This window comes from Thermobia domestica, chromosome 8 (assembly GCF_964235325.1).
Source record: "Thermobia domestica chromosome 8, izTheDome1.hap1.1, whole genome shotgun sequence".
Taxonomy (NCBI): domain Eukaryota; kingdom Metazoa; phylum Arthropoda; class Insecta; order Zygentoma; family Lepismatidae; genus Thermobia; species Thermobia domestica.
Window position 1 is genome coordinate 238,462,936 of NC_137461.1, and position 27,804 is coordinate 238,490,739.

A 27,804-nucleotide genomic window follows, 5' to 3' on the forward strand; every position below is an offset into this window, starting at 1 on the left:
AACAATTTTTCATACAATGTAAAAGTTAACAGAGTTTTTCTTAGGACTTACAGTGGATAAATAAATAAATAAATAACCTTTTCCATCACAATAAACGATGCCTATTATTATTATTATTATTATTATTATTATTATTATTATTATTATTATTATTATTATTATTATTATTATTATTAATAATAATAATATTGACAATTACCAATACACATTTTATCGCCATAAAATAGCGTATTTTAGATTTTCTCGAAAACTACCCATGGGAACTTATAACCAAGCACATGATTTTGTTTAGATCAATGTCGTGTATTGACTTCGGGCATTATTTTAGTTAAACTACAATTAACGTTTAAGAATTTATGTTAATCGTGAGTTATATCTGATTAATTTTGCTTCGTTTGAGTTATATCTGATTAATTTTCTTCTTTTGACTTATATCTCATTAATTTTGCTTATTTTGAATTATATCTGATTAATTTTCCTTTTTTCGAGTTATAACTCATTAATTTTGCTTCTTTTGAGTTATATCTGATTAATTGTGCTTCTTTTGAGTTATATCTAATTAATTTTGCTTCTTTTGAGTTATATCCCCTGCTGTTTTCTTAATAGGATCGTAATGATGATTTTGAAGAGCTTTATCCTCAATAAGTGACATGGTTGTGTTTTTCTCCACTTTTCTCGAAAACTACACATAAGGATTTATACTTACCCAGATAATTTTGTTCAATTTGTTGTGATATATCGGCTGGTATAATGTTTCATCTTTGGACAATTTTTCGTTAAATCCCTCTGATATTTAAAAAAAATTGATGGTTCAGGACATATCTTAGCTTTTGTGAACTATTTTGTAATTAGCATAGTATCTAACATGTATGTAGTATAGACAAGGGAGCTCTCAGAGTTTTCTTATTGAATATGATTTTAATTTGTATTTTTTCTGTTGGCTTCAAGGTCATTTATATTTTAATAAATACAGATATACAATATTTAGCTATGTTATAACACATCGACAACTCGATAGTGTAGTTTGTACGGTGTTTACTAGCCATCTGAGTTCGATCTCAAGTGGGGCTAGAAATTGTTTTTGTTTCACCAACCTATGGAACCCATAACGGATAGTGGTGATGAATATATAATTTCTATGAGTACCAAACTCACGGAGTGTAGTGTTCAATATATCACTTCCATGATAGCCAAAGTCACGGAGCATTATGCTGAATACATCACCTTCATCAGTTCCAAAGCCACGAAGATGATGTCTATGATCTAGTTAATCTATCGTTAGAGTGTATAAAGGATCCGAGTAATTATTGATGGGAGACCGGGGTTCGATTCCCGGCGAGAGCTCATGTTCAGATTCCAAGTTAATCAGTAGGTCCATGTCTCATATAGCCTCGCTGCTAAAAGGGATGTTAAACTCAAAATCAAGTCAACCCGAGTAATTATTGATGTAGAAAGGTTTAGAGTTTTTAACAACTTGTGAATTCCCCAACATATTTACGGCCCTCAAAATTATGATGCTGATTGCAGACCTGTGAGCTTGGACTACCCTAGAATTTTAAAATTTCCTAAAAAATTGACATCTTTCTACTTATACGGTTGTATATACGTCATAAACAAAGGATTAAAATTGCTGTAGCCGCAATAGGAAAGAAGTTGCAGTAGTACTGCCTATTTGCTCTTTGATACGTAATTGCTCACTCATTCTCTAATTGTACGTTGTGTATGGCTTACAAAACAAGGGAGAATTATTATTATCATTTTTTACGCATTAGAAGTCTAATGCTTTCATAAACAAGCAGCTTAAATGTTCCTTTTCCCCTAGAAGTGTGAAATCATATATTTTTTCTCACAGATAATATCTTACAAATGTGGTAGGGTAAACCCTTGTTCTTCTTTTATTTGAGTTGGTGAGCGGTGGCTCAGTGGTAGAGCGTTCACCTCCGGTGGTTGGGGTCCCTGGTTCGATCCCAGTTCGCGCCGTGTGGACTTTGTGGTAGACAAACACGGTGGTGGTGGACAAACACGGTTTTCACGGGGTTCTCCCGTTTCCTCCCACTTTCTTCATTCCACCATTTCGTTCATTTGTCATCATCACCGTCTCCTTTAGCCTAACCGGCATAATCATGGGACGTAAAACTTAAAGATTTCATTTATTTTTTCTTTTATTTGTCTCCGAGAGACTGTTGCCAAATTATAAACTGAAAAATTCAGAAAATGAACATTTTCGAGATATTTTGGAAACTATCCTCTGTTATTTACTTTTTTTTTTAATGTACGGAAACCAAACTTATATTGAAAGAAAAATCAGTTAATTGTAATTGAAATGAAGTACAACTTTTGTTTTTACTTTACTTAGTAGTTGTGTTATATGCATTTTAGTGAAACATTACGATTTTGTCTTAAGGGAAAAAATATTATAAGGGACGGAACCGTTAAATACATTTTGTCTGTCAAACTGATTGTTAAATTCTCAGAATTTAGATGATCATTTATTTTAACGTCCTGAATACATTCAAAGAATAAACATTTAAGCTTTCCCCCTTTTCCGATCAGAACGTTTGTTATGAGTCGTAAATATTGAGTTTTAAGAAAAAATCTTTTATAAGCTAAATAGATCCCGACCGATTTCTCTCCGTTTACTTTCCTTATTATTTTGATATTTTCAGTAAAAAATGACTGGTTTGTAATTTGGTAAAAAAAAAAAAATAAATAAATAAATAAAGTACTTGGGTCGTTAAGAAGCCATTTTTCATATTTACATCTGTATTTTTGTTGCTTAAAATAACTAATTGTTAAAAAGAGACTCATCCTCAGAGAACATTTCTCAAAAAGATATAGTAAACCTAGGAGATAAATTCTGCATTGGGAGATATAGTACCCGACAGCATTCGCCACATGGGTATTGACGGAAATACCTTGTTGCTTCCTTTGCCTGTCCTATAGCAATTTCGTGCCTACCAATGCAGTATTTTTTTTATTGACTACATCTTAATTTAATTCATATTGTAGTTTTAACATTTACTCTATGATACATTAAGCATATCATCAATTTTAAAATAACATTTACTCTATCATATCATCAATTTTAAAATAACTGTGTTAGGATTACGGAGTTGTTTACGTAGCTTTTATTATGTGAAGATTTTCATCCATGTTATGAACACTAATAGTGTTTAGTTGTGAGAAAGAAAGGTTAAAAAAAAAAAAAAGAACTTACAAATGTTTTCTCTTCAAGGTCACGACCATGAAAAACTAGTTTTGTGTACCTTGTAGCCTTAAGGTTGCCATTACGATGTTTTTCTTTTTCTTTTACTTTTTTATGGCTTTCCTTTAGGAACACTCATACTTTCATGGGTAATTCCAATTATTTTTGATATGTACCTAAGCATGATGTTACTTATAAAACATAATTATAATAACTTTAAGAAGATTAAAAATGGGTAAATATGGAAACCAAATGCTTAAATCTTCCAAAATTTTGTTTCTGAACGTAGATTATCAAACACTCTTGCCATCAACATAGTTTCTCATGACAGGACAAGTACCCTCGCAACTGACGTTCCCTTTAAATTCATCGTCATCTCTACACACATACATTAACAATTAAAAAAAAAAAAATCTGACAAGAGTCGAAGTAAAATTTGGAATTCCACTGCTATTCTTAGTAAGTTTGCATATTAGTTGTATAGTATCTCACAGTCAATAATAATAATAATAATAATAATAATAATAATAATAATAATAATAATAATAATAATAATAATAATAATATCACTTAAATCACGAAATTGGAAATAATTCATACATAAGTTAGATACTTAATACATAAAGAATTCCTAAAATAATAATAGTAATAGCAGTAATAAAATGTTCACCTAAAGTACATGTTCGCTACACTGGCTTCATGATATGGTGATGCCTTGGAATACGAACTTAATGCGTTCCAAAATTCTGTTCGAGTTCCAAGACATTTTTATTCTTTTAAAATAATATAAACTTAAATAATCTGTTCCTAGGTCCAGGAATGAGTTTAACAGTGAATGCACGGGGTTTTGAGGTAAAATATTAACTAATACTAACAATACTTGAATAGAAATGAAGTTTCGAGGACCAATAAGGAACAGAAAGTTATTATTATAATTAAAATATAATGTACGGAATTAGGCGCGAAAGTGACACGACAGCTTTCTACTCTACAACGAACTTAATATCGAAGAGGATACATAAGTAAAAACACAGTTTTATACTGAACGAAAGACCACTTAATTGCAATTCAAATGAAGTATAAATCGTGTTTCTACAATGCATTACACACATACTAAGAGTGGGATTCGAACCCGCGACAGGCAGAGTAAGCGTTCTCTGGACAAATGATTAGTTGTGCACCTTTGGTGCGGGAATTCGATTCCCGGTGGTAGCTTATATGGTTCTGATCCCACATTAAATTGTAGGTCCACATCTGGTACAATGTCGTGCTGAAAGCGGACGTCAAACTACAATCCAACAAACCAATGACAGGTGGATCGTCAGCGTGATTGAGATCTTAAAACGCTCAACCATGGCAGACAACGCTTGTGATCTTGGAGTACTAACGACGAATATGGTGATGCTGCTATAACAATTATTAATCAAACACATACTCTAAATGCAAACATCATTCGAACCTTTTGTATCATCTAACGAGAACCTAATTAGAAAGACAATACATAGAATCTAACTTTTAGAATGAGGAGGGGATAATTATTAACGGACATACGGAACAGGGAACTTTCATTTATTGAGCCGTTACAAATTTCAAACTTCAATTTTCACGTTGTGTACACTGTGCTAAACAAAATTCCCTCATGTGGTATACCTGTAACACTGTTACTTAATAAGGAGTTTATTTACCAACTTCCATTTTGCTAACGTGAGGGAACTGTAAAATAACTAAATTTTTGCTTGTATTTTGAGTGTCCGTCTCCTTGCTTTAGGATAGGCATCTAAAGCAAAATTACGTTATAAAAAGCAAGGATGTTATAAATAGAGAATCTGCCCGTATGTATCTTCATCCTATTAACTCGATGAAGCCAAAAAAAAAAAAAGAAAAAAGAAAAGAAAAAGAAAAAAGAAAAAAGAAAAAAAGAAAGAAAGCGAGCATCGGCACGTCTGATTGGCTACTTTCGTTTCTGCTATCGTCTGATTGTCTACTTTCGTTTCCGCCATTATTGTTGGCTCAAAATATTGCGATTCTATTTGGCGGAGTGAGCAGAGTAGGGGTGGCGAAACTGTGACGTATGGCTTCAAAATTTTGTTGTAAGGGCAGATCCTCTATTTTATCAGATCCTTGATTAAAAGTCAGTTCGAGGTAGGTACTAACTATGGCTCAAAAGGTTATTTCGAAAGTTTTCTCGGGATGTTATCAAAAAAGTGATCTGAAACAGAAATAGTAACATAAAGATGTTTTCGAGTACTGTTCACAAACGAGATCACTTTCATTTATTTTTATTTATAGATATTAAATGATAGACTTACTGTAAGTAGTATTTCTAACACTATTTTGTTTATTTTATTTTAGCCGAATTCTTCAAAGTATGTTCCAGAAATGATCCCGATATCAACACGTGCTTACGAGATACTTTGCAGGTGATAATCCCTAATCTTGCCGATGGTAAGTATAAAACTAAATGAGATTCTTGAAACACTGCGAAATGTATTGACTAAATTTAACTTAGATAACTTAAAAAAAGAAAGAAATTGGTGAACACAAATAACTGAAACCATGTGAATTATTATTGTACGTTTTCCTAATATCAACACTATGTCATACTTTTATCGACCAAAAGAAATGAAACCCTACTAAGCTGGGTCATAAATCTTGCAATATTATGGTACACAAACCTAGATTTACTGCAGTATAAAATGATAGCAGGTTAACATTGAAAGTACAGGTCTTTGCGTTGGCCTGTCTTAGCGATTTTCCTGTTAGTTCCTCGACGCCGCGTTGATATTACGTCTTGTTCTTGGAGGCAAAGAATTTAGTCACTGCTGTTTTTTTTCCACCTCTTGCTGGTTGGTGAAGCATTGAAGCTTCCGTAATTGTGCCATGAACCAAAACAGATAGTAATCATAAGGGCTATATGCCGGATGTGTCATCAGTTTGATGCTATCTACAATTTGTTGTTACATGCTTTGAACTGACTGTGGTTTCGCATTGTCCTGTTGTAGTAAAGCCCGCTTTCGGTTCACTTATGCATGACATTTTGACTTAATGCAGCATATAACCGCTCCAACTGTTAGAAATATTCGTCTGCATTGATCATACTACTGTAAGGAATGAACTCAAAGTCATTTATTCTCTCGTAGTTCCACAAAACACAAAGCAGGATTTTATGGTCGAAACGGCTTTGTTTGACACCTACTTGTGGAAGTTGGCCCTTGCTTAGTCACTGTTTTTTCACATTCGGATTTCGAAGAAAATGCCCTATTTCGTCGCATGTGACAATCAGTTTCAGGAAACACACATTACGCAGATTTTATAGCAGTTGTCAGCAAATATCAACTCTCGTCTGAGCCTGAGCTGGAGTAAACTCAAGTGGCACAAAGTGGAAGCTTTTGATAGTTTTCCGAGTTCGTGAAGATGACGCATTAGGATATGTCGAGCATATTTCACAATCAGGATGTGCTGGTAGATGGATTTTCCTCACTGGCGTGTCATATGACCTCAGAATATGTTACCCTGGGGCAGGGGTGGATCCAGGGAGGCGATTGGGGCGATTGCCACCCCCAGAAGAGGAGACTTTCTTGTTTTATATATAAATAAAACCCATTCCAGAGTTTGGAGCTCTTAAAAGTAGCTCTAAGTAGCAGTATTACAGCTCCCCTCCTCAAGAAGTCCGTCCTCGATCCGCCTCTGCCATTGGGCGGCCGGACCTTGGCTGATCTTCGACGTTTTTACTGTCTGTACGAAATTTCTAGAACGACAAGTGCTGTGCTATGAGTCACTGCACCTTCCTCTTTCCCAGGAGAACTGTTTTTATTTTCTGCCGTAGCGTTATCCCCGAGTTCGAACTCATAGTCGCACAGTAACAATTTACGTATCAAACGTTGTTGAGTACTCCTCATGACTGTAAATAAAAACTGGCTGGTGAAACTGATGAGTAACGGCCTCCGTGTTAAATAGTCCGCTTGTCTCTTAAAATCTTGGGCCAGTTTGATGCTGTACTTACGGTCTATTAGGCGTATGTACGCGCCTGCTCCTTACGTTGTGGATATATTGCAAGATTTATGACTAAATTTTGTGGAATTTTGCTGAACTAAAACCAATTTTAGACGGGCGACTTTTACTTCTTTTATGATAAACAATTCGTATTTTCTGTTAGCCTATAGTTTTCCACCCTATATTTATTCCATTGTAAGTAGGGTTGCCATTCGTCCCGGAAAATCCGGGACCGTCATGGAATCGAGATCTGCGTCCCGGCGTCCCGACGTATTTCTCGGGCGCCTAAATGTCCCGGATTTTAACGAAGAAGAAAAGAAGAGGATATTATAGTTTGCTTTTTTTCACAGGTTTAGGTATATAATTATTCTCTCCAACTTCTGAGCACGGCAATTCAAAAGTTAAAAAAAAAAAAAATGAATACATTAATCATAGATTTAATTATGTTCACGATTTGACTACTTTGACATGACTAAGTGTAAGTAAAAAACATTTCATCTCAATTTGTAAAATCTTAAATATATAGTATGTAGGGGAAATTGAATCATGGAGGAAATAGGGTCGATCAAAAATTAGCCTATCCTAGAGACATAAAAACTGAAGCTATTGCATTAGGCCCTACTGCCGTGTGCAACGTGTTATCACATTTTAGAAGGAACTCTCCACTGCCAGAGTCCTCTCTTTGTTTGTTGCCAGAACAGTTTCAGACCGGATTGTTTAAAGAAGTGTGCTTTTACGACTCACAAAAAAAGCATCAAATGCAAGTTTTATTGTTGTAGAATAAACGTTTTCTAAATGCATTTTTATTTATTTGAATTTCAATTATGAAGTTTCATTGAATAATGCACACACCATAAATTATAGACCCACTATGATGTTAGTATTAAGTACATTAAATATTACAAGAAAACGAACATAGATAACGTATTAATCTTGTAAGGTGTTAAATTAATTTTATCAAACATGATGATATATATTTGATGAGTTTTCACCATTCTTGTTTAAACTTATAAAAAAACGGAACATATTTATTATCTATTGTGAATATTGATATTCCTCCGCCCGAAAGAAAAGCATGAAAATTACAATTCCTAATTATGAATTGCTTAAATCACATATCTTAAGAATAAATATTCATTACTACTACACGTAACTGTATAATGCGTCTATTTGCTGATCATGTTAGCGGGAAAGTCGAAAATACGAACGGTAAAGTAAAGCTTATCTAATTTACACGATGTTAAAACTGTAAATAAAGAAAACAATCCATTATTGGTTAAATATTTTCCATGTTTCAATCATATGTAAATACAAACATAATTTTCTTATATATTACTACATATTTTTTTTATTTATTATCAATTAACTGTTATAATTGTATTGAAGGCAACCGAGATCTGGGAGTCCTTCCATTGGATCCGATGTTTGTTCCTGAAATGGAGGTCAACTACCAACGAGGACCCATCTTGAGCAAGATGACGGCCAGAAACTCTTATACATACGGAATTAAGAATATTAATGTCAGATATGTAAGGTAAAATTAATAGAATAATAATAAGAGGTAGAAATTAGTAATGCTCTGAACTAGAAAGCACTAGTCATTAGAAATGAGTCTATAACTTATGTGGGGATCATAATTCCAAACTCAATAGAAAGATACAGCAGAATCAAACCCAGAGTGAAGTATATCATTATATATAAAATCTTATCAAGATTTTAGAGGACATTACGTGTAATGCAAATGATTTCCCTTATAGATGTCTATCTGTGGTTTGCTTCTTACGAATCGGTTTTGCTGCTTACGAATTTTTGTATCTGTATTTACGTGTAGGTTGTAGTTTGCGTGATGCTACGAATTGGCTTTTGGTCACACATAAAATGCTTCCTCTTCACCTGTACACATAATAGCAAGCAACAGAACTACTTCTGGTGCTCCTAGCAGAAGGAAAGGATCAAGTATATTTCGATGGGACGCATTTTTCCCCTACAAACTCATGATGAGAATTTTACCTCTGTGAATGTGCTTGTTTCTGCTGTGTCTTGTTAGTTTAACTGGAAGTCTCGTGAAGAGTTATGATACAAGATTTATGCAGAACTTATTTATAAACAACGAGTTTTTTTTTTTTTTTTTTTTTTAAAAAAAGAATATTTGATACAAGCAGCAAAATAAATTCATTGCTATTTTACGCCATAATCATTCGTTGTTCAAAGGTATACACCAACGTTTGACAAAGACACTGATTCCATAAGAGGAAGAAACAACAGATTCATTTCTGATTTCGCTAAAGAAGGAAAAATTAATCACTCATATAAGAGTTTCATGTTTTCTATTAGTATACTACTATTGTTCAAACTGAGAAGGTTAACTGCCCCTCCTACCCTCCCTGGAATGAAACATTTTAGGCATACATGTAACCGTTTATGCACCGCTGAAAGGAGCATCTCGTCATCTAGAACCTCGATCCACTTAGTGCATCTGAAGGTGAGAGACAAAGCAAATGTACAGGGTCGATAAGTACGGTACTCAAACCGTAGGTCATCGATAGTAAACAATATGACATTGAAAGTGTTGGTCATGCAGCAAATCCGCTGGTTATATCCTAATTTGTCTTATTTGTAATGTGACCTTACACTGCTGTGATTGAATTGTCTCTAGGAGTACGTAGAAAAGGACTATTAGTGTTTATTTTTTAAAGAATAAGTCTACTTATTCCTTTATGTTTCGTAACCTGTCCTAGAGGTTCTAAATTCGATTCCCTGCGATATGTCTACATAAAAAATTTATTTACTTTTTTCCTAAACTATTGAGGTCTTGAGGCTCAGTAAGCATGCTGTAACCTTCTTTTTTTCTGTTAACAATAAACACTGGCACACAAAGCAAATTTTCTTTCCTACTAAGACTTCCGCAAGGTTAATTATTTTCTACTTCCAAATTCCTTCAACATTTCCCTGTCTGTCTCGATTTCCTTGTAAGTCTGCATTCTCAAAGAATGCTATAATGTTATATTTAACAATCCTGTTTGAATCATCAACATATGTATATGGGACGATGTGTTTAAATTAGCACCTCCCATACTCGTGACGAAAATCAAATGTCCGCTTTGAGTTTTAGTAAAATGTGCCCGGCGAATGTGACATTAGACTAATAACACGGAAGACACGCGGCTTAGCAAATTATATATTTTCATTTTGACATTTGATTTTCATCACGAGTATGGGAGGTGCTAATTTAAACACACCGTCCCATATTTAAAATTTAGAAAAAAAAAGTGAAGTTTCAACCAAACCCCAACAATTAAAAATTAACAAAACCAGGAGGAGGTGAAACATTTAAGGTCTTAGCAATCAATTTGTTTGGGAGACAATGCGTGCTCAAAAAGGGTCCTTTCTAACAATAGCACCATGAGACTTCATCAACTACCTTAAGGAAACACCACGATCAGTTTTTATTTCTTTCTGGACCAAACATATAATAAAACTGAAACAAATGATTAATTATTCTAGGTAAAAAGTACAAACACCAAAGTTCACGTCTCTTAGTCTTAAGGGATTCTCTCCTTCCCTCCAAAGGAATCCTTTCTTAGTGTACTTTACGTCACACATCCTGTATACTGTCCAGGTCTTAAGTTTCCAGCTTAATCCGTTAGGTCTGGGCATGTGTCACTCAGTCCGTCACTCAGGACTGGCTACTAAAGTTAGTTCAGTTTAGCTTAGGTTAGTCTAACTTTTCGTATTTCTTTATACTCATTTAAATATTCCTTACACTTAGCTAAGCGAAGGAATGTTCGAGTGCAATGGTACAATTTTTTTTATTTTTAAGGCAGTAGCATTAAATGCTTATTAAGAACCACCTTATTACATTAATTAATGTTGTTCTTGCATTAAGTAAATCTGTACGAGTGAGAATCTTAAGAAAATCGGATGTTGAATTTCATTTCTTTTGTTTATGTATCCTTATCTCTTCCATTATGTAACTACTACCGTATAAAGTTTTAACCGTAAAAATTACAAATTTTCAACAGGACCAAAATTAACTTGCACCTTCGTTTATTCTAATATTAGATAAATTTTATCTTGCATTCATTAGAAAATTGAATCAAGGGAGGTTTCTCTTGTTAGAAGTTCAGTCCACATAATTACTGAATGATTTCTTTTTCTTATCGCTATAGTGTTTTCTATACATCAAAACTCTTGAAATAAACACAGAAAAATACATTCAGGGAAATTAAAAAATACCAGTAATTCATCAAACTACGTATTGTTATGTCCTGGATTAAGTATTTGCTTTATGTATATATACAATAGGAAAACTTTGAACCATTAGTTTTGCTCTAAAAATCCATTAAGTAGTTACATCTTCTTTCACTACATGCTAATTAAAGCCAGTAGGCGCAGAGTAAAAGAAAGTTAGATAAGTAATGGCTCCTAACTCTGAGGTAACGACGTAGCAGCCATTTCGAGGGTATCTTGGACAGGCACGTAGCCAAGGAATGGGGGTGCGGGTGGTCCGGACCCCCCTTCGAAACCAGAAATGAAAAAAATAAGGAAGAATGAAACCAAAAGAAACGAGAAAAAGAAGAATCAGCGTTATAAATAAAAAGCTACAGCAAGCTTTTGGTTACTCTTTCTTATGAGATTTGTATTACTTGCAGTACATGGTGTCGAATGAGCAGGATATCCCGGAAAAGTCAGGGAATTTGAAATTCCTAGAAAAGTTACGGAATTCTCAGAATTTCTGCTACTAGTCAGGGAAATTTCAAGCTTTCGAAAGCATAGTGCCGTTCTGTAATAGTGTGGACATTTTTTATCATAATTTTTCGTCATAGATTCTCTGCAGTATCAAGCATGTTATTTCAGAAACTGTTTTCTACTGCTCCTTTAATCTGTCATTTAGAACAGATAGTAGTTGACGGAATAATAAAAAATATGTGGAAAGAAAGTTCTGTTAACATTTGATTCAACAGAAAAAAGAACACAGATATTGTAAATATCTGACAAGGCATTATTGCATATGTACGGCACTTTTTATAATAGTGGATATGTACTTTTTATAATAGTTGAGGTCATAATGAAAGGAAAATTGTTATATTTGGGTGAACAGAAGGAAGTTGAGGTCATAATGAAAAGAAAATTGTTATATTTGAGTGAACAGAAGGAACGTAGATATTGTAAAATCTTTTTCAAAATATTCTTTTTTTCTCTCGAGATTTCTTCATCGGTTGTTATTAAAGTACTTAGCAACATATCCTCATTTAATTCTTCTAAGAAACCAATATATTTTGCCAGAAAATAGTTTAGATTGATTGAGCTCCTAGTATGATAACCACAGTATTTCATATCATGCCCCCCGCCCCCCCCCCTATTACGAAATCCTGGTTAAACGAACCCATATAATGTTGATAGTAAACTAGTTTACCTAGAATGATCGAGCCCCTGGTGTGATGACCACAGTATTTCATGTCACGGATCCTTTCTTTGCGAAATCCTGGCTACGTGCCTGTCTGAAATTTGTTTCGGATATCTTGTTTGGCTAATCGTCTGTTTCAGTGTTCTTCATTGGTCATTCTATTCTTGATTGGGAAAATGATTGTCATTACTCCCATTTACTTTGCTAGACGTCAATATAACTCTATCTATTAACATCGATATAAGTTATATCATGATCCAACCCAAGTCACGTCTTTATCTTTTGTTTATATAGCCTATTTCTGTTTGCTTCTGTTAGCAAGATAGTCTTTTTTTAGTTTAACTTTTCACGATTATACATCGAGGTTAAGGGAAACAGAGACAATAAGTCGAGTAATAATGGTGAAATGAAGAAAGTCTGAGGAAACGAGAGACTCCCGAGAAAACCTACGCAAAGGCTGCTGTTTATACAGTATTATGATTGATTATAGGTTATAGTTGGACGCCTATTCATAAATGAAGTCTTTGCATTTGACCACACATTTCATTTTAAAATGAGTGTAAAATCTGTTTATAACTTAGTAATTCTTCATTTGAACTCTGTTCCATTACAGAATTGAATTTGACAACAAAGGAAACATGCACCTTGAAGTGGACGTGAAATATCCTGTCATCGAAATCGAAGGAGACTACAAGGCTGATGGACGAATTGCGTTCTTCCCTGTTTATGGCAAAGGACATTTCAACACTACTCTGAGTAAGTTTCATTTCTACAATTAAAAGTTATTATATACTAGTAGAAGTGTCCTACGTTGCAGGTTTAATAAATATAAAATAGATAATTTGAATATTGTAGAAATTGCTACTTTTCCTCTTTTTAGGACCTGAATTTTGGAAAATGTTGCAACACTTACTCATTTAAATATAACAAAAAATATCTTATAGCAAATTTCATACCTCCAATGTAAAGAAAGCCATTGGTCATATTCTGATTCAGAAATTTGAATCTATTTTTTTTTCCTTTTCCACTTTACAAGCGGAATTTTCAAAATATTGAAACATGTGTTAACATTTGTTAACTAAAATAACTCAGATTTGAAATTTTACACCCTTAACTTAAACAAATCCTCGTATTGGGAAATTTCTGAATAAATTATTTGAAAAATCAATACTGAGTTAATTATATTTTTCCTTTTAACACGTTAGCTGCCAAGGGTGAATTTTGTAGTTCACCGATAGAGTATCAACCATACTTATTTGCATTCTTCTTGTTTTGTTCGCAATTTTTTAAAACATAATTTTAATACTCAATGTTGAACAAGCGTGCATGAAAGTTAGGTGACCCGATTGGACATACACGTGTGTTTATTTTTTTGTCGCCAAGGGAATAACTGACAATTGAACTTTGTTTGATAGTCATTTCTTCATTATTACATGTGCACGCTAACTTTTTGTGAGAAGTGTGGATAAATTCAACTTGCTCTTACAACGTATTAATTAATTGTTTGTTTCTGCAATGGAAGACGAATAAATATGCACAGAACTTGATCTAATTAGTAATAACAATATTAGTGATCTGGACCTTTCTGACAATTCAAAAAAATGACGGGGATTTTACAACACTGGCATCTTGTGACAATAACTTAGAATAAATGATGAATTCATTGTTAAACTTTTAACATGCCATTCAAAACGGAATACATAAATCCGCGGTCCTACTTAAATAGCAAACACTTGTTACTTGATGTTCAGAGCACCTAGTGACGTTAATCGGCAACATCTGACAACAAAAGCTACAACACATTTTTTTTTTTTTTTTTTTACATTGTGTGTGATGGGAACAGTATGCTTCATTAATATTAAAGGTAGCACTTGACAAAACAAGTGTTTTAACGAGAACTCGACGAATTACAAAATTGTGGGTCCGATCGGACCTACGAGGTCATTTTCTTAGACTACCTCAGGCCCGTATCCAGGGGGGTTCTAGGGGGACGCCGCCCCTAAATTTTTGCTGTCCCCCCTAAATTTTCACGGTAGGCTTGAAACGCTCCGTCCCCTCCAATCTCGCTCCGGTTTGCTTGCTAGCCTGATGTTACTCTTGTTGTGACACAGTCAGGCGAACTTCATCCGAAGATAATTTGAAATTTTGTTGACCGCATACTTAGCATACTCACAAGCAAATCCGTGAGAATGGAGGTGGTTTCAAAAAGGAAGGTAGGTATAAGAAGAAAGAAAATAGGAGAGAAGAAAAGATTACACTAGAAGAATCTAATAGTAAAAGGTAAAGAGAGGGAGGAAGCAAGAAAGATGGAGAAAAAAGGGAAAAGATGAAGGTAAGAGAGGAAGATTAGGATAAGACATGAGGGAAAGGATAGTTGGAGAGGAAGGGAAAGGTCCCCGAAAGTACGTCGAAATCTTCTTTAAACTTGAATTTACTTGCTTACTGAATAAGTAGTTTCGGTCACCTTAAAGAGCCTTGTTCAATCTCTAACTTGAGAGAACGTTATTTACTGTGTCGATATTAATTATTCCTTACTTGCATTTTATATTTTGTCATCATCACATCTGACGTCAATTATTTATAAACACACATGTTCGAGGTTACTTTCATAGAAAGAACACTTATCATTTACGCAAACGTATACGATTGAGAAAATAAATATCATTTCTAATATATCTTAAAATAATGTTATATTATTACCTTATGTTTATGTAAACACATGAAGTATTATCCTCTAAGCTTTATTCTGTTGATTCTTAACCTTATATTAGAAAATATTCATATATGTACCCTTATTCTAATTATAATTAAAAATTCAAGGAGATACGAATTAAATACATGAATACCATCTTTCCTTTTATTTTTATTATAAGAATACTACCCTACTGCATTCCAATACGAAAAATGTATATAAACAAAAAATACTTGAAGATATATATATTTGCAATATCACAACACAATAATAGAATATGCGTAGATTTGAATATCGCAGCAAAAATTCAAATTATCACAGTTCGTACTTAATATTATTGCATAGGCACAAGTTATAATATGAGAGACAATAAAAATCCTCTATATTCAGTCTTGAGTGGTATGAATACTGAGTATGGTGAAATATATATATGTAACTTTTGAAATGGTTACAAATATTACGATAAACAACAGTAAAAGTACAATCATTTATGTTATACACTAGATATTAGATATTCAAGTAGTTATGGGATATAAAACACTTGACACACCATGTTTAGAATGCTTAATGATTCATGGTTATAATTTTTACTAATAGAGACAATATAAAACAGTCTTTAAATTAACAATTATTTAAATCCGAGTTTTGTATTTAAAAAGGTGAAAGTAAAAATAAGAAAAAAAAATTAAAATTCAATAAATGCACATAACATGAATGTTAGTCTTTGATATTAGCTCGTGTAAAGTTATTATTTGCACTTGAAGAAATTAACCCATATTAATTTTTTCCTTTGTGAATTACTTCGAAGTGAAGTAATATTTCCTCGAAACTAATTGTTTGCACAGTTTAAATCTCCTTATCATAAATCGGTCAAATGATTGTAGTTAGATTGAGTTACTATCCTTTGAATCGAGGAACAAACACCGTTAGCTGAATAGTTCGGGTTCTTAAATGTATTGATGTTTTGATGAACATGGTTGTACGATGAATATAATGCAGTATTTGGTAAATAATCTTATGAGCTGCTTTTACACATTAGTCGATATAAAGATCTACGTGGCAGAAGGCTGTTTAACACACACTTGCACTAAATTCATAAGGTAGGCCTGATTTAATAAATTCACTGATAAATTTACTATTCGGTACTGGATTCACTTGCACTTGGATTCAGCTTGCACTCAATGCTAACAGAACTGACGGTTTACAGATCTTTACTATGCACTAATATTAAATTAACGAGGATTGCCTGACGACTTGTATTACATCTCACCAATAATATATCTTTTAATAACAATTATAATACAATTTATGGCAACAGACAAAATTTGTCAAATAAACAGTTCACATTATTTTATCATAGATGGCAGTTATGACGGCGCATCGAAGTTCCATGTATGGAAGTCAATGATAACTTTCATTTATTTCCTTTAAATACTCGAGCGCATCCGGATACAAGTAAAAATTAGTATTTGAAACACATGGTAAATGAGGCAACTTTAATCAGAGGCAATGAACTCTCCTCTATTTATTTGAATGACTAAATTGTTTTGCATTGAAACATGTCTCACTTTAGAATATAGTATAATAAGCAAATATATATATATTTATATACATACAAATTCAGGCATAATCATTTGCAGTTTAACTAAGGGCCTGAATCGTTCATCTTAGAAGACACTAATTGTTCATAAAGATTGAATAAATCATGTAGGTTACTCAATTCTACGCAATACGTCACGTAGTAATAAGTACTCTAATCTACGTTAGGTTACGTTGATAAATACGTGCATTTGAGATAGTATTCACGAGGTTCCATACGATCCATCATACGGGATACCACTTAAAAAAAAAAAAAAAATCCCGACAAGGAAAATTAAGTGAAAGAAATATGCTTCATAAACTTAAATGCTGGTAGTAAACCACAAAAGTGGAGAAAATTGATTGAAGTTTCATTAAGAAACTTTTTATATCAAAAATATATATTCAAAAGAGCAAAATAACACTGAAATTATTATCTGGATGTTACACTAACTCTTCGGCAGAAGTAGTCCGGCTTCAAGCCCAATGATTAATATATAACTAGTTTTTTAAAAGTATCAATAAAATCGTTAAAGAAAAATAATATCCGGCTTATTTGATCATTCGCCTTAACTTAGTAAGTGAACTGAGAACTATTATTGTTATTATCGGTTGGATTACATAAGCTGATGTCAATTTATGTCCATACTACCGAGCATTCACCATCGTTACTTCGCTTGTACAGTTTCATCTCTTAATATTATTAGAAAGGACTCAAAGATTATGGACAGGGATCTCATTTCTAAATAGTCATACAGACTCACAAAACTACCAATCTCAAGTAGGCAAGAGAATGAGCGGCACTGCATTTGCCGGAAATAACCTTGATTTTTTTTTTTTTTTTTTTTGGACAAATATATGGAGGCAAAATGTTGAAATCCAGAGAAAGTATAGTTACGTAGCCTACCAATTTGAAAAAAGGTGGTCTATCCCTCGCTAAGACATACTCAGCAGATATTAGATGACTTACATTTATTTTATTTTAGGTAGACTACCCCTTGATATGAATTTATTTTAGCCTATCTCAATTATTTAGATGAAAATCAACCTGTCAGATCATATACTGTTACGATGGATACTCTCATGATGGTATTGAGTGAAGCATATAAAAAAAACCAGCACCATGTCCAAATAAACCATAAAATTTGGTATCCCTTGCATCTTTGAAGCGAAGAGCCCCAAACTCAATATATTTTAAACGAAGTATTTCACAATTACCATGAATTATAACAAAGAGCTGCGCTCTAATCCACTCAGGGACTAAACATCATATACAAGATTCGTAGCATTTCTAATACGTCGACGTAAACTTACAATGGAGCTACACAAACAAAGTAACAGTCACAACGTAAATAAGTGGAGTAACTGGTACCTACACATAAAAAGCTTATTTCACTCAATTACTAAACCACACTGTCATTTATTAAAGAACACTCACTACTATCACTTGAACCCATGCATAATTATACTAGCAATTTACCTATCCATCATTCTACAAAAGGCTTTTTTTTTTTTTTTTTTTTTTTTGGTAGGGATAGCTACACTTCAATATGCTTAACTAGCGTAAAGTAAATAATGGCATACACATTACAAGATTGGCATACCCACGTAACAAATTTTACTTTCTCTGCATAGCCATTGGCTAGTGTTTATTGAGGATGCCAAAATTTGATGTAATATCATTAATAACAGCTAACAGGAATGCTGGATCTGATCAATGAAGGTTGAAACATTTCCAATAATTATTAGTATCGGCGATGAAACAGTAAACTCGAAGCGACAAGGATTGCACTTTATATTTCAATTGTTAAATGTCTATATTATTATCCTATATTTCTTTACTAAATAAACATGATAATTCAAGAAGAAATGACACTTATATACTAACTTAACACATGTATATAATTATTGAAGACACCCAAATGGTATTGGTAATTTTTTTTTTTCAGCTTAGAGAACAAAACTTAATTTTTATGATTCGGAATTCTACCTACAAGAGCGCATTGTTGATATCATGGGAGCACTAGAAGCAATTCAAGATGTTAAGGCATTTTACTTAATTTTGGTCGCCCTATCAAGGAGCGACCCCTGACAGCAACGTCCTACATGGCTAGCAGTTGGGCAATTAAACTTACTCGCACATGGTAACACTTATCATTACGCCTATTAATATGACGCTTTAATGAAACAAATTGCTTACCCAGGCATTATTGAAAGTATTGTCTCTCGCTGGCCACAACTTTCTCCCATCTTTCGGGCAGCGTACGAACGCCGCGTCGCAAAAATGTTTCATCTTTGGAGACGATCCACGAATCCATCCACTTTTTGATTTCTTTATAAGATCGGAAGTGTTGGTCAGCCAGGTCATGCGCCATTGATCGAAACAGGTGATAATCAGAGGGAGCGATGTCTGGAAAGTACGGCGGGTGGGGTAGGACTTCCCATCTTAACGTTTCCAAATACGTTTTGACCACTTTTGGAACGTGGGGTCGAGCGTTGTCGTGTTGCACAATCACTTTGTCGTGCCTCTCGCTGTATTGCGGCCGTTTGTCCTTTAATCCTCGGCTCAAACACATTAATTGCTTTGGATAACGATTACCTATGATTGTTACACTTGGTTTTAACAGCTCATAGTACACGACGCCGAGCTACTCCCACCAAATGCAGAGCATGATCTTGGAGTCATGAATATTCGGTTTGGCCGTCGACGTGGAAGCATGGCCGGGATATCCCCATGATTTTTTGCGTTTAGGGTTATCGTAATAAACCTATTTTTCATCCCCGATCACAATGCGATGCAGAAATCCCTTCCGTTTTTGCCTCTGAAGCAACTGTTCACAAACACACAAACACCGTTCAACGTCTCTTGGTTTCAACTCATCCGGGACCCAAGTTCCTTCTTTCTGAATCATACTCGTGGCTTTGAGTTGTTTTGAAATGGCTTGCTGTGTCACTCCCAATGATCATGCCAATTCTTCTTGAGTTTGACGCGAGTCTTCATTCAGCAATGTCTCCAATTCTGCATCTTCAAAAACTTTCTGTCTTCCACCACTATGCCGGTCTTCGACGTTGAAGTCACCGTTCTCTCACTAATAGCGTCCTTACCATAAGTACTTGAGAGCATTCGATGAGACTCAGCCGCAGTTTTCTTCATATTAAAACAAAAAAGAAGACCCTCCCACAAATGGCGAGAATTTGGCTCGTAACCTGACATTTTCAATCAAGAATAACTTTACAATGCACACACAAATCGACTAATGCTTGAATGGGGTTATGTTGACAGAGGTCCAAGCTAACTGCCTGACGTCTGCGATCTGTTTATTTGGACCGCTACTTACCGTTGTAGCCACCTATCGGAAAACGGCGGAAGCAAAGTTGAACATCTTGTAGTTTGAAAGATTTCATTTTAACTCAAACTTTGAGTCATCCACCCTCTTTTAATATGTATTCAGAAAGAAAATCGTTTGCGATCCTTTCTTTTAATTGGATTGTTGGTAGATTTGGAGTTCACCATCCGATTTAGCATTGAGGCTGTATGAGACATAGACTTACAGCATAATGTGGAATCCGAACCACGAGCTCCCACCGGAAATCGAATCTGGATCTCCTGAGGCAAAGGCGTGTGCGTTAACCATATAGCCACGCTTTTTATTTCGTGACGACGGGGGTATTCTGTCCCAATTTCACCTTTCTAAGAATAGTAGTGTGACGTATGCGTTGTGTGAGTCGCTTTTGTTATTTTGTATGATAGTAGAAGTTCAGGTACTTCTGGATCCGGGCAGGTAAAGCGGACTCTGCTTCTTTTCCCTCGTGGATTTCATTGCAGTGAGTTGGTAAATTCTATCAGAGGTGCAAGTTGTGTATAAAACCACGTTTGAAAATTTTCAGAGAAGACGTAATTGAGTGGAAATCAGAACATGCAGAATTTTTGTCTGTAGAAGATTTTGCGTTTTGCAGTGGTACCTTTCTTGACAGTTTTATCATATATTCGGATTATGTAAGTTGTGTAATGCCATATCACGAAGAATATATTGCTCTATGTTATATTATTGTCTTGTGGAAAATTACAATGATATCGTTCAAAAAAATCTAGCAAAATATATAATTACCGATGGCAACTGTAGAAGATCTCTATATGTCAGCTAAGGTGGAACTGGATCCATTTTGCCCGGCTTTCTAACAGTGCTTCTTTAGTAACTCTTTCAGTGTATTTACAACTGTCGTAATTTAAAATGTAGAAGTTAATTTGTAGTACATATATAAATATATGCAGAACACAAGCTAGCTACAGTAGTCTATAATAGAAGGCTTGATCAAATATTAAATAAATTTAAATTTGATTTTAGGTTTCTGATTCGGGTGTCAAGTTTTATAATAGTTTTGTGTTATCAAATTTAAAACGTGATTATCTAAATTTGACTATGGTTCCTGTTATATGAATGCCATATTTTGTAATAAATCGGATCTGACAAATTTTTGCTGAAATAAATTTGACCGAAGTTGATATTCGGGTTAGCCAAACTTGGTCACTTTTAAAATAAAATAACTTTGAAATCGATTTCTGGGTACTAATGTTTGTTATACTAGACCTGTAGAAATTTGCATTTTAGGGCTCATCACACTTGCATTAGTTAGTATGCAAGTTAGCTTTTGCATCATACCTCTTTTTTTCTACGGATACCAGCTTATCTCACGACCTACTGATAGAATGAAGCTAACTCGAAGCTTGAGAAACTTAAATCAAAGCAACTGGGTTCGAAATTCAGCTCTCCAAGCCTGTTGTAAGAACAACAATACCTAGAAATTAAAATGTAAAAGTAAAATATAACAAAAAAATAATAACAATGGTTGGATCCTATTTTCTCTATCATAGTGTCTCCATGGCACTAGGAGAATAGTTGCGTAATTAATTAGAATGCATAAAAAGTAAATCGGACATCCATTCCAAGACAGACAAACGAAAAATTTGAAATGATTCAAGGCTGAAACAACTAGGACTGGTAATGGCGATATTCTGAGATTTGTTGTGCTATCATACCAAAGTGGCAGGTAAATTTTGTTGAAAAAATAAAACTGACTTCTGTTTATTCTTAAGTCAAACATTAAAATAGATGTATAATTCAAAAAAATGTTTTTAAGGAAATGTATTATATTCCTAATAGTCACCTTAAATTTATTCAGTTTCAACGAAAACGACGCCAAGATGAGTATTTTTAATTCTCCTAAATAAGATTGGAATTACACCAATTAGTACAACATTAACAATTACAGTAAAACTTGTCAGCTTGGCCACTTCTCTAAGTTAACCACCTCTCTAAGTTGGCCACCTGCTTATCTTGGCCTGGTTCGTCTTGAACCTGCATTTTCCCATAAGACATTCGTTACTTACTACTCTGTAAGTTGGCCACCTGTCTCTCTTGGAAGTCGGCCACATTGAAGCAATGTTTACCTATCATGATAATGATAAACTTACCTGCGTATCTTGGCCACGCAACAAACCGTTTGCTATTTTTCTTAACTCTTTCGTATTCCCATATGAGAGGCAAATGTTCTGTATTTGTGACTGGAAACAAAAAAAAAAAATATTCCTTCGATTTATTCTTGCAGTTCAATGGCTAGAATATTACCCTGATAAAGGGGTGGTGAAGGAAGATGTGAATAAGAAAAGTCACGTACAGAAATTCAGGAAATGATTTTACGCATTTGTTTACCCCGACTATTTTGGTAAAATCATTATCTATATCGACTCCCTTCACCAGTGGGAAGCTTTAGTAATTCCACAAAATTGTCAGGACTTAAGCTAACCATCTCAATTGTCAAGTATTGATACCTGATGGCTTGTCGAAAGGTAATGGAGGTTTTGAGAAACGAATTCCCTTAAGATTTTCTCAAAACATCTTTTGCTCCGAGAGAAATACTTGTAGCTCGTTTACAAGAAGTAGTTAACTACAAAATTAGAATGTGCATATGTGCCAAAAAGAATAAAGAAATACGTCTAGAATGAATCACTATGATTTAATTTGTTATTAAAAACGATTCGCCATTTTTCGTAAGGTATGTACAGAAAATACTTGTCACTGTCCAAAAAACGTCATATAAACTGCATATAAATTGTTCAAATTATAATTTTGCTTTTCTTGTTTTCAATCTGAATAACTCTGTGTACCACATTATCAATTTCAATAAATGGCGTACGCATGTTTCTATTTAATGGTTGTTTGTGCTATTGTGTTTTCAATCCGAATAATTCAGTGTACCTAACTAGTTTTCAGGAAGAGAAAGGTTCATTTATTAAGGATACTATAGTAAATTTTTTCTAGTACTGTATATTGTTATTATTACTCTACATACAATATTTAAAAGTAGCTGTCGTGCCACAATCACTCGTATTTTCTGTAAGTTGGTCACCTTTCTAAATTGGCCACTTTTCAATGGAACCGATAGTGGAAAACATGCACAGGTTTCACTGTACAAAAATTTAGTTAACAGTAATAAACTTTTAAATGATTTTTCGATTCCCGGTGGAGTTCATTTGGTTTGGATCCACGTTAATCAGTAGGTCCAAGTCTCATATAGCCTCGGTGATGAAGGGGACGTTAAACAAAAAATCAACTCAACTCATTTTTAATGATTTTAAATTAATGATAATGATTTAACAGGTATGAACAAAATAGAATAATAATAATAATAATAATAATAATAATAATAATAATAATAATAATAATAATAATAATAATAATAATAATAATAATAATAATAATAAACTTTTATTGTAAATTTTCCTTAAGTTCAATAACATAAGAAAAGTAGCAATTTGATGAGAGCAATCTTCTGGTAACGAATCAAAATGATTCTGTTTCTTAATTAACTCTACATAAATCTACAAATCCATGTACAATGAGGTATTGCATATTTTATTATGTAAATATCTGCTCTTAAGCATTATTCATAACAACACTGAAACTAACATAAAAAAGGTGCTTGCACAAAACTATTATTTAATTCGGTGTAGATAGCTTTCATGTGTAATCGTTCACATTTAGATAGAAACAAGTTAATTTGAAGATAGTCTAAATTTGAATTCTTAAATTTTACAGCTGATGTGGCTGCTACCTGGATGATTGATGGTAAACCAGTGACTAAGGATGGGAAAACTTACATGAAGATTGAACATTTTAATATGAAGCCTACCGTATCCAATATGAAGGTTCATATGACCAATCTCTTTGGTGGGGATAAAGTTCTTGGTATGTATTTATTTATATTGCAATGTTCTGGTTTGTAGAGTCTTAAGTAATGTATACTTAGTTGCAACCCTTCACCTTTTATTATAAAAATACTTGTCTTATAATTTTTTTTCTTTTAGAAAGTTCTTGTAAGCTTTTCTCTAAAATATTTTCAGTGTACAATAAGTTCGATGATCCTTGGCACACTACGTGGCTTCGGAATACGATAATTGTCCTTGCCCACAGCTTCCTCAGACAGGGATTGTTAGTACTCCGTAGCTCATAGCAATCTTGGGAGTAGGAATGAGGATGAATCTCCCTCCCTCAAAGCTGCTTTTGGAGATAAGACTTTAAAGGAATACTTCATAGCTCATGACAACCCCAGGAGTTCATATTAGAAGGAATCTCGATAGCCCATGGCGGCCTCAGTAGATTTTGATAGCTTCAGCTTTGAACTGATGATTTCCTAGTCTCCTCTTCTTGTTTTATAGCCATCCATTTGGAGACGGAGTTGGATTTCTTCGTAGTGTTCCGGATCCTCTTCTTTCTTCCTGGAGGTGTAGTTTCCTTCTGTCGTCTGCTATTGTTTGTTTCTGATTGTGGAAAAACAGACGTGTTTCGTAATGAGATCATAGTGCGTGTGGGTATATGGATCCTTGCAATATATTTGAATTGTAGGTAATATGCAGACTCAATATACAGAAAAGTTAAACATACAAAGATAAATTTATAACTATTTCTGGTTGTTGAATACTCCAATCTATATTTGATTGAGGATTACTGGTTTGGCCTGTCGTCACCTTATTAATATACATGTATGTATGAAACCAATTCACTTCCAATAACTGCTATCAGATATCAAAGTGTATTAATTTAGTTTTATTTATTACAGCTTCTTCATATTAAAAAACATAATTTAAACTTAAAAATCATATTCAAACTAGCAACTGTTTCAACGTGTTACTGTGTGTAACATTTCGTGTTCTTTCTTCTGCATCTTTTATTTAGCATTGGTCTGAACTCAAAATCCCATTCAACGGGAAAGGTAAAACATCTAAAAATGCTGAAACACTAGTTCAATTATTTTGGTCAAAACACACCCAAAAATTCCTTTCACTAATCTTAAGGTATTCAATGAACATATTATAGTATATCAATCAACTTCGCCCTATTTTATTCTCCCATCTTTTCTTCTTTTCTGTTACAAATATCAAAATTGACGAAACACGTATTTAATTATTTTAAAAATGAAGGGCCAAAATTCCGAATTTCGTATATCTAACCTTAAAAGATTCAGTGATACAGACATCTTATTACAGTAATTGTAACCCCAGCACTTTCTTTTTCTAAATACGAAAATAGATACGTATTTTCTTCCCTTCTAGGACAAATATTTAAAAACAACTTAAACACGTCTTTAGTAATTTTGAATAAAATGTCCAAATAACACTTCTCACTTTCCTAACATTAAGGGGTTCGAAGATATGGACGTGTTATATTAATATGAATATCTTATTATAATAATTATAATCCTATGCTTTTCCCCACCCATATACTCATATTTCCTTCTCTATTAAATATATATGAGAAAGCTTGCAACACGTGTCTTATTGTTTTAAATGTGAAGATCAAATTTTCTCTTGAAAAGATTCCGAATTATAACTAGGTAGACTCTTCTTATAGTAATTGTACTAATCTCCGTACTATTCTTCTCACTCCCTCTTCTAATCAAATACTAAAAGCTACTAAAACAATATCTAATTATTTCAAATGACAAGTTCAAATGCTGAATTTCATGTCTTACCTTAAGAGATACGATATATGAGCATGTTACTATAATAATTGTATTACCGACCTCTTATTCATTATCATTCTCTTTTCATTCATTCTTCGTCAATTTGTTTTAAATAAATGCTAAACACTTGTCTAGTTATTTTAAATGAGAAGTTTACGTATCAAATTGCACATCACTATCCTTCAGAAGTTTGGAAATATGGACATTTTAGTATAATAATTGCCATCTTATCTTCTCCCCATTCCTTTTCGAATTTCATTTGTTAGTGGTGCCTTACGTCACAAATCCTATGATGATGCCCAAACTGAAGATTTCTAGCTTAAATGATTTGGCCTGGGTGTAGACCAGTCTGTCACCCCGTCACCGAACTTCTTTTATATACAGACTGTAACAAAAGTCCCTTGCTAAAGGTCAACTTTCTTATGAATGCAGGGACGAAAAAATGTAAAGAGAGCAAAGTTTCTGGAAATGATAGGTTTTCATTCTAAAGTGTTGGAGAATTTTTCAAATCGGACCAACAGTATTGGCTCCACATTGGTAATGGTAATTGAAATAGCAACGTTGACAACCATAGTTTTTCAATAGAAGCATTAGTTTTCGCAATAATTGAACGAAATGTAAGCAAAAAGTATACCGTAGGCAAGAAAAAGGAATACTACCAATCTTGGTTGCAATCATTAGCATCATATGTGCACGGTAGGGGGAGGTAGGCGGGGAATGGCATTCGAAACGATTTGAAAGCGGTTGTGAAAATCGTTTGAAATGTGAAACACATAACACAGTTAAACTACATCTGATACTGTTACTTACAAAGTTTACTGTACAAATTGTACATGTTACTGACAATAAATTTACGTTCCTCATCCACTCACGGTACACGTTTCTATGTGCAACACTTCTGGGCACTATTATAACCGTTACTCAAATTGGTTTCCCCACCTGTTGGTAGCACATTTGGATACGGTGTCGTACACTACCACACACACGTCGCAGATTTTCAAGCATCATTTCTATTCATACGTTCCTTCTTCAACTGATCCACGGTTTGGTTCTGGTTCGATTCACAAATAACTTTAGATACCCTTATAAGTAAAAGTCTAATGTCGTTAGGTCAGTTTACCTGGATGGTTATTCCACAGGACCCATGCAACCAATCCATTGTCCTCGTTTAGCCACTGCTGTACTGTCGTAATGTACGGTATGTGGCGTTGCTCCATCGTGTTGGAAACAAAATAAACTCTTCGATGCCAAAGACATATCATCCAGGTACAAATGATGTGTCTCCACATGGTGTAAATGTTGGTGTGATGTTAACTTGTCAGGCATTGAAAGGAACCAATAAAACATTGCAATGTATCCCACACCACACTTTCAGTCGACGATCAATTTGATAGTGAGCTTCCATAACTACGTAAGGGGTTATCAACATATTAGTACATAGTGTTGTGTTTGTTGTCTGTACCGTTAAGATGGAGGTATCCTCATCACTGAATAGAATGTCAGCCTCTTGATTAGGATGCTGTACTTGTTTGTGTCTGTTAGAACCGTTCATAGAACTCTGTTTTTCTGTTTGTGTCATCCCCGTGTAACTCTCGTTGAATTGATTGATTTTGAGTTTTAACGTCCCCTTTCAGCAGCGAGGCTATATGAGACAGGGCCTACTGATTATCGTGAAATCCAAACCACATGAGCTCCAGCCGGACATGTACCTGTTGTACCAAATATATATTGCAAGGATGATTGTCCGCCTGAGATAATTCTGAGGACAAACAATGGCGCATGCCAATCTATTGCGCAACCTTTTGTGTTGATGTTCCGAACTAACTATACATACTCATCGCCAAGGATGTTTGACTTCGTGGTCGTCCTACGGAAACTGTTGGCCACGCTCCCTGTGGCTTTGAATCG

General features: G+C 34.1%; 1 protein-coding gene across 1 annotated transcript in view; it reads left to right on the top strand.

Moving 5' to 3' along the window:
• The first annotated feature begins 5,536 nt into the window (after nt 1-5,536).
• The window catches only part of LOC145693502 (protein takeout-like), a 36,404-nt gene continuing 14,136 nt past the window's right edge, over nt 5,537-27,804 (top strand). Inside the window, exons 1-4 of the mRNA XM_081769569.1 lie at nt 5,537-5,650; nt 8,585-8,732; nt 13,219-13,361; nt 23,973-24,122. Coding sequence (XP_081625695.1) covers nt 8,620-8,732; nt 13,219-13,361; nt 23,973-24,122 — 406 coding nt within the window. The 5' untranslated portion in view covers nt 5,537-5,650; nt 8,585-8,619. The remainder of the gene's footprint in view (nt 5,651-8,584; nt 8,733-13,218; nt 13,362-23,972; nt 24,123-27,804) is intronic.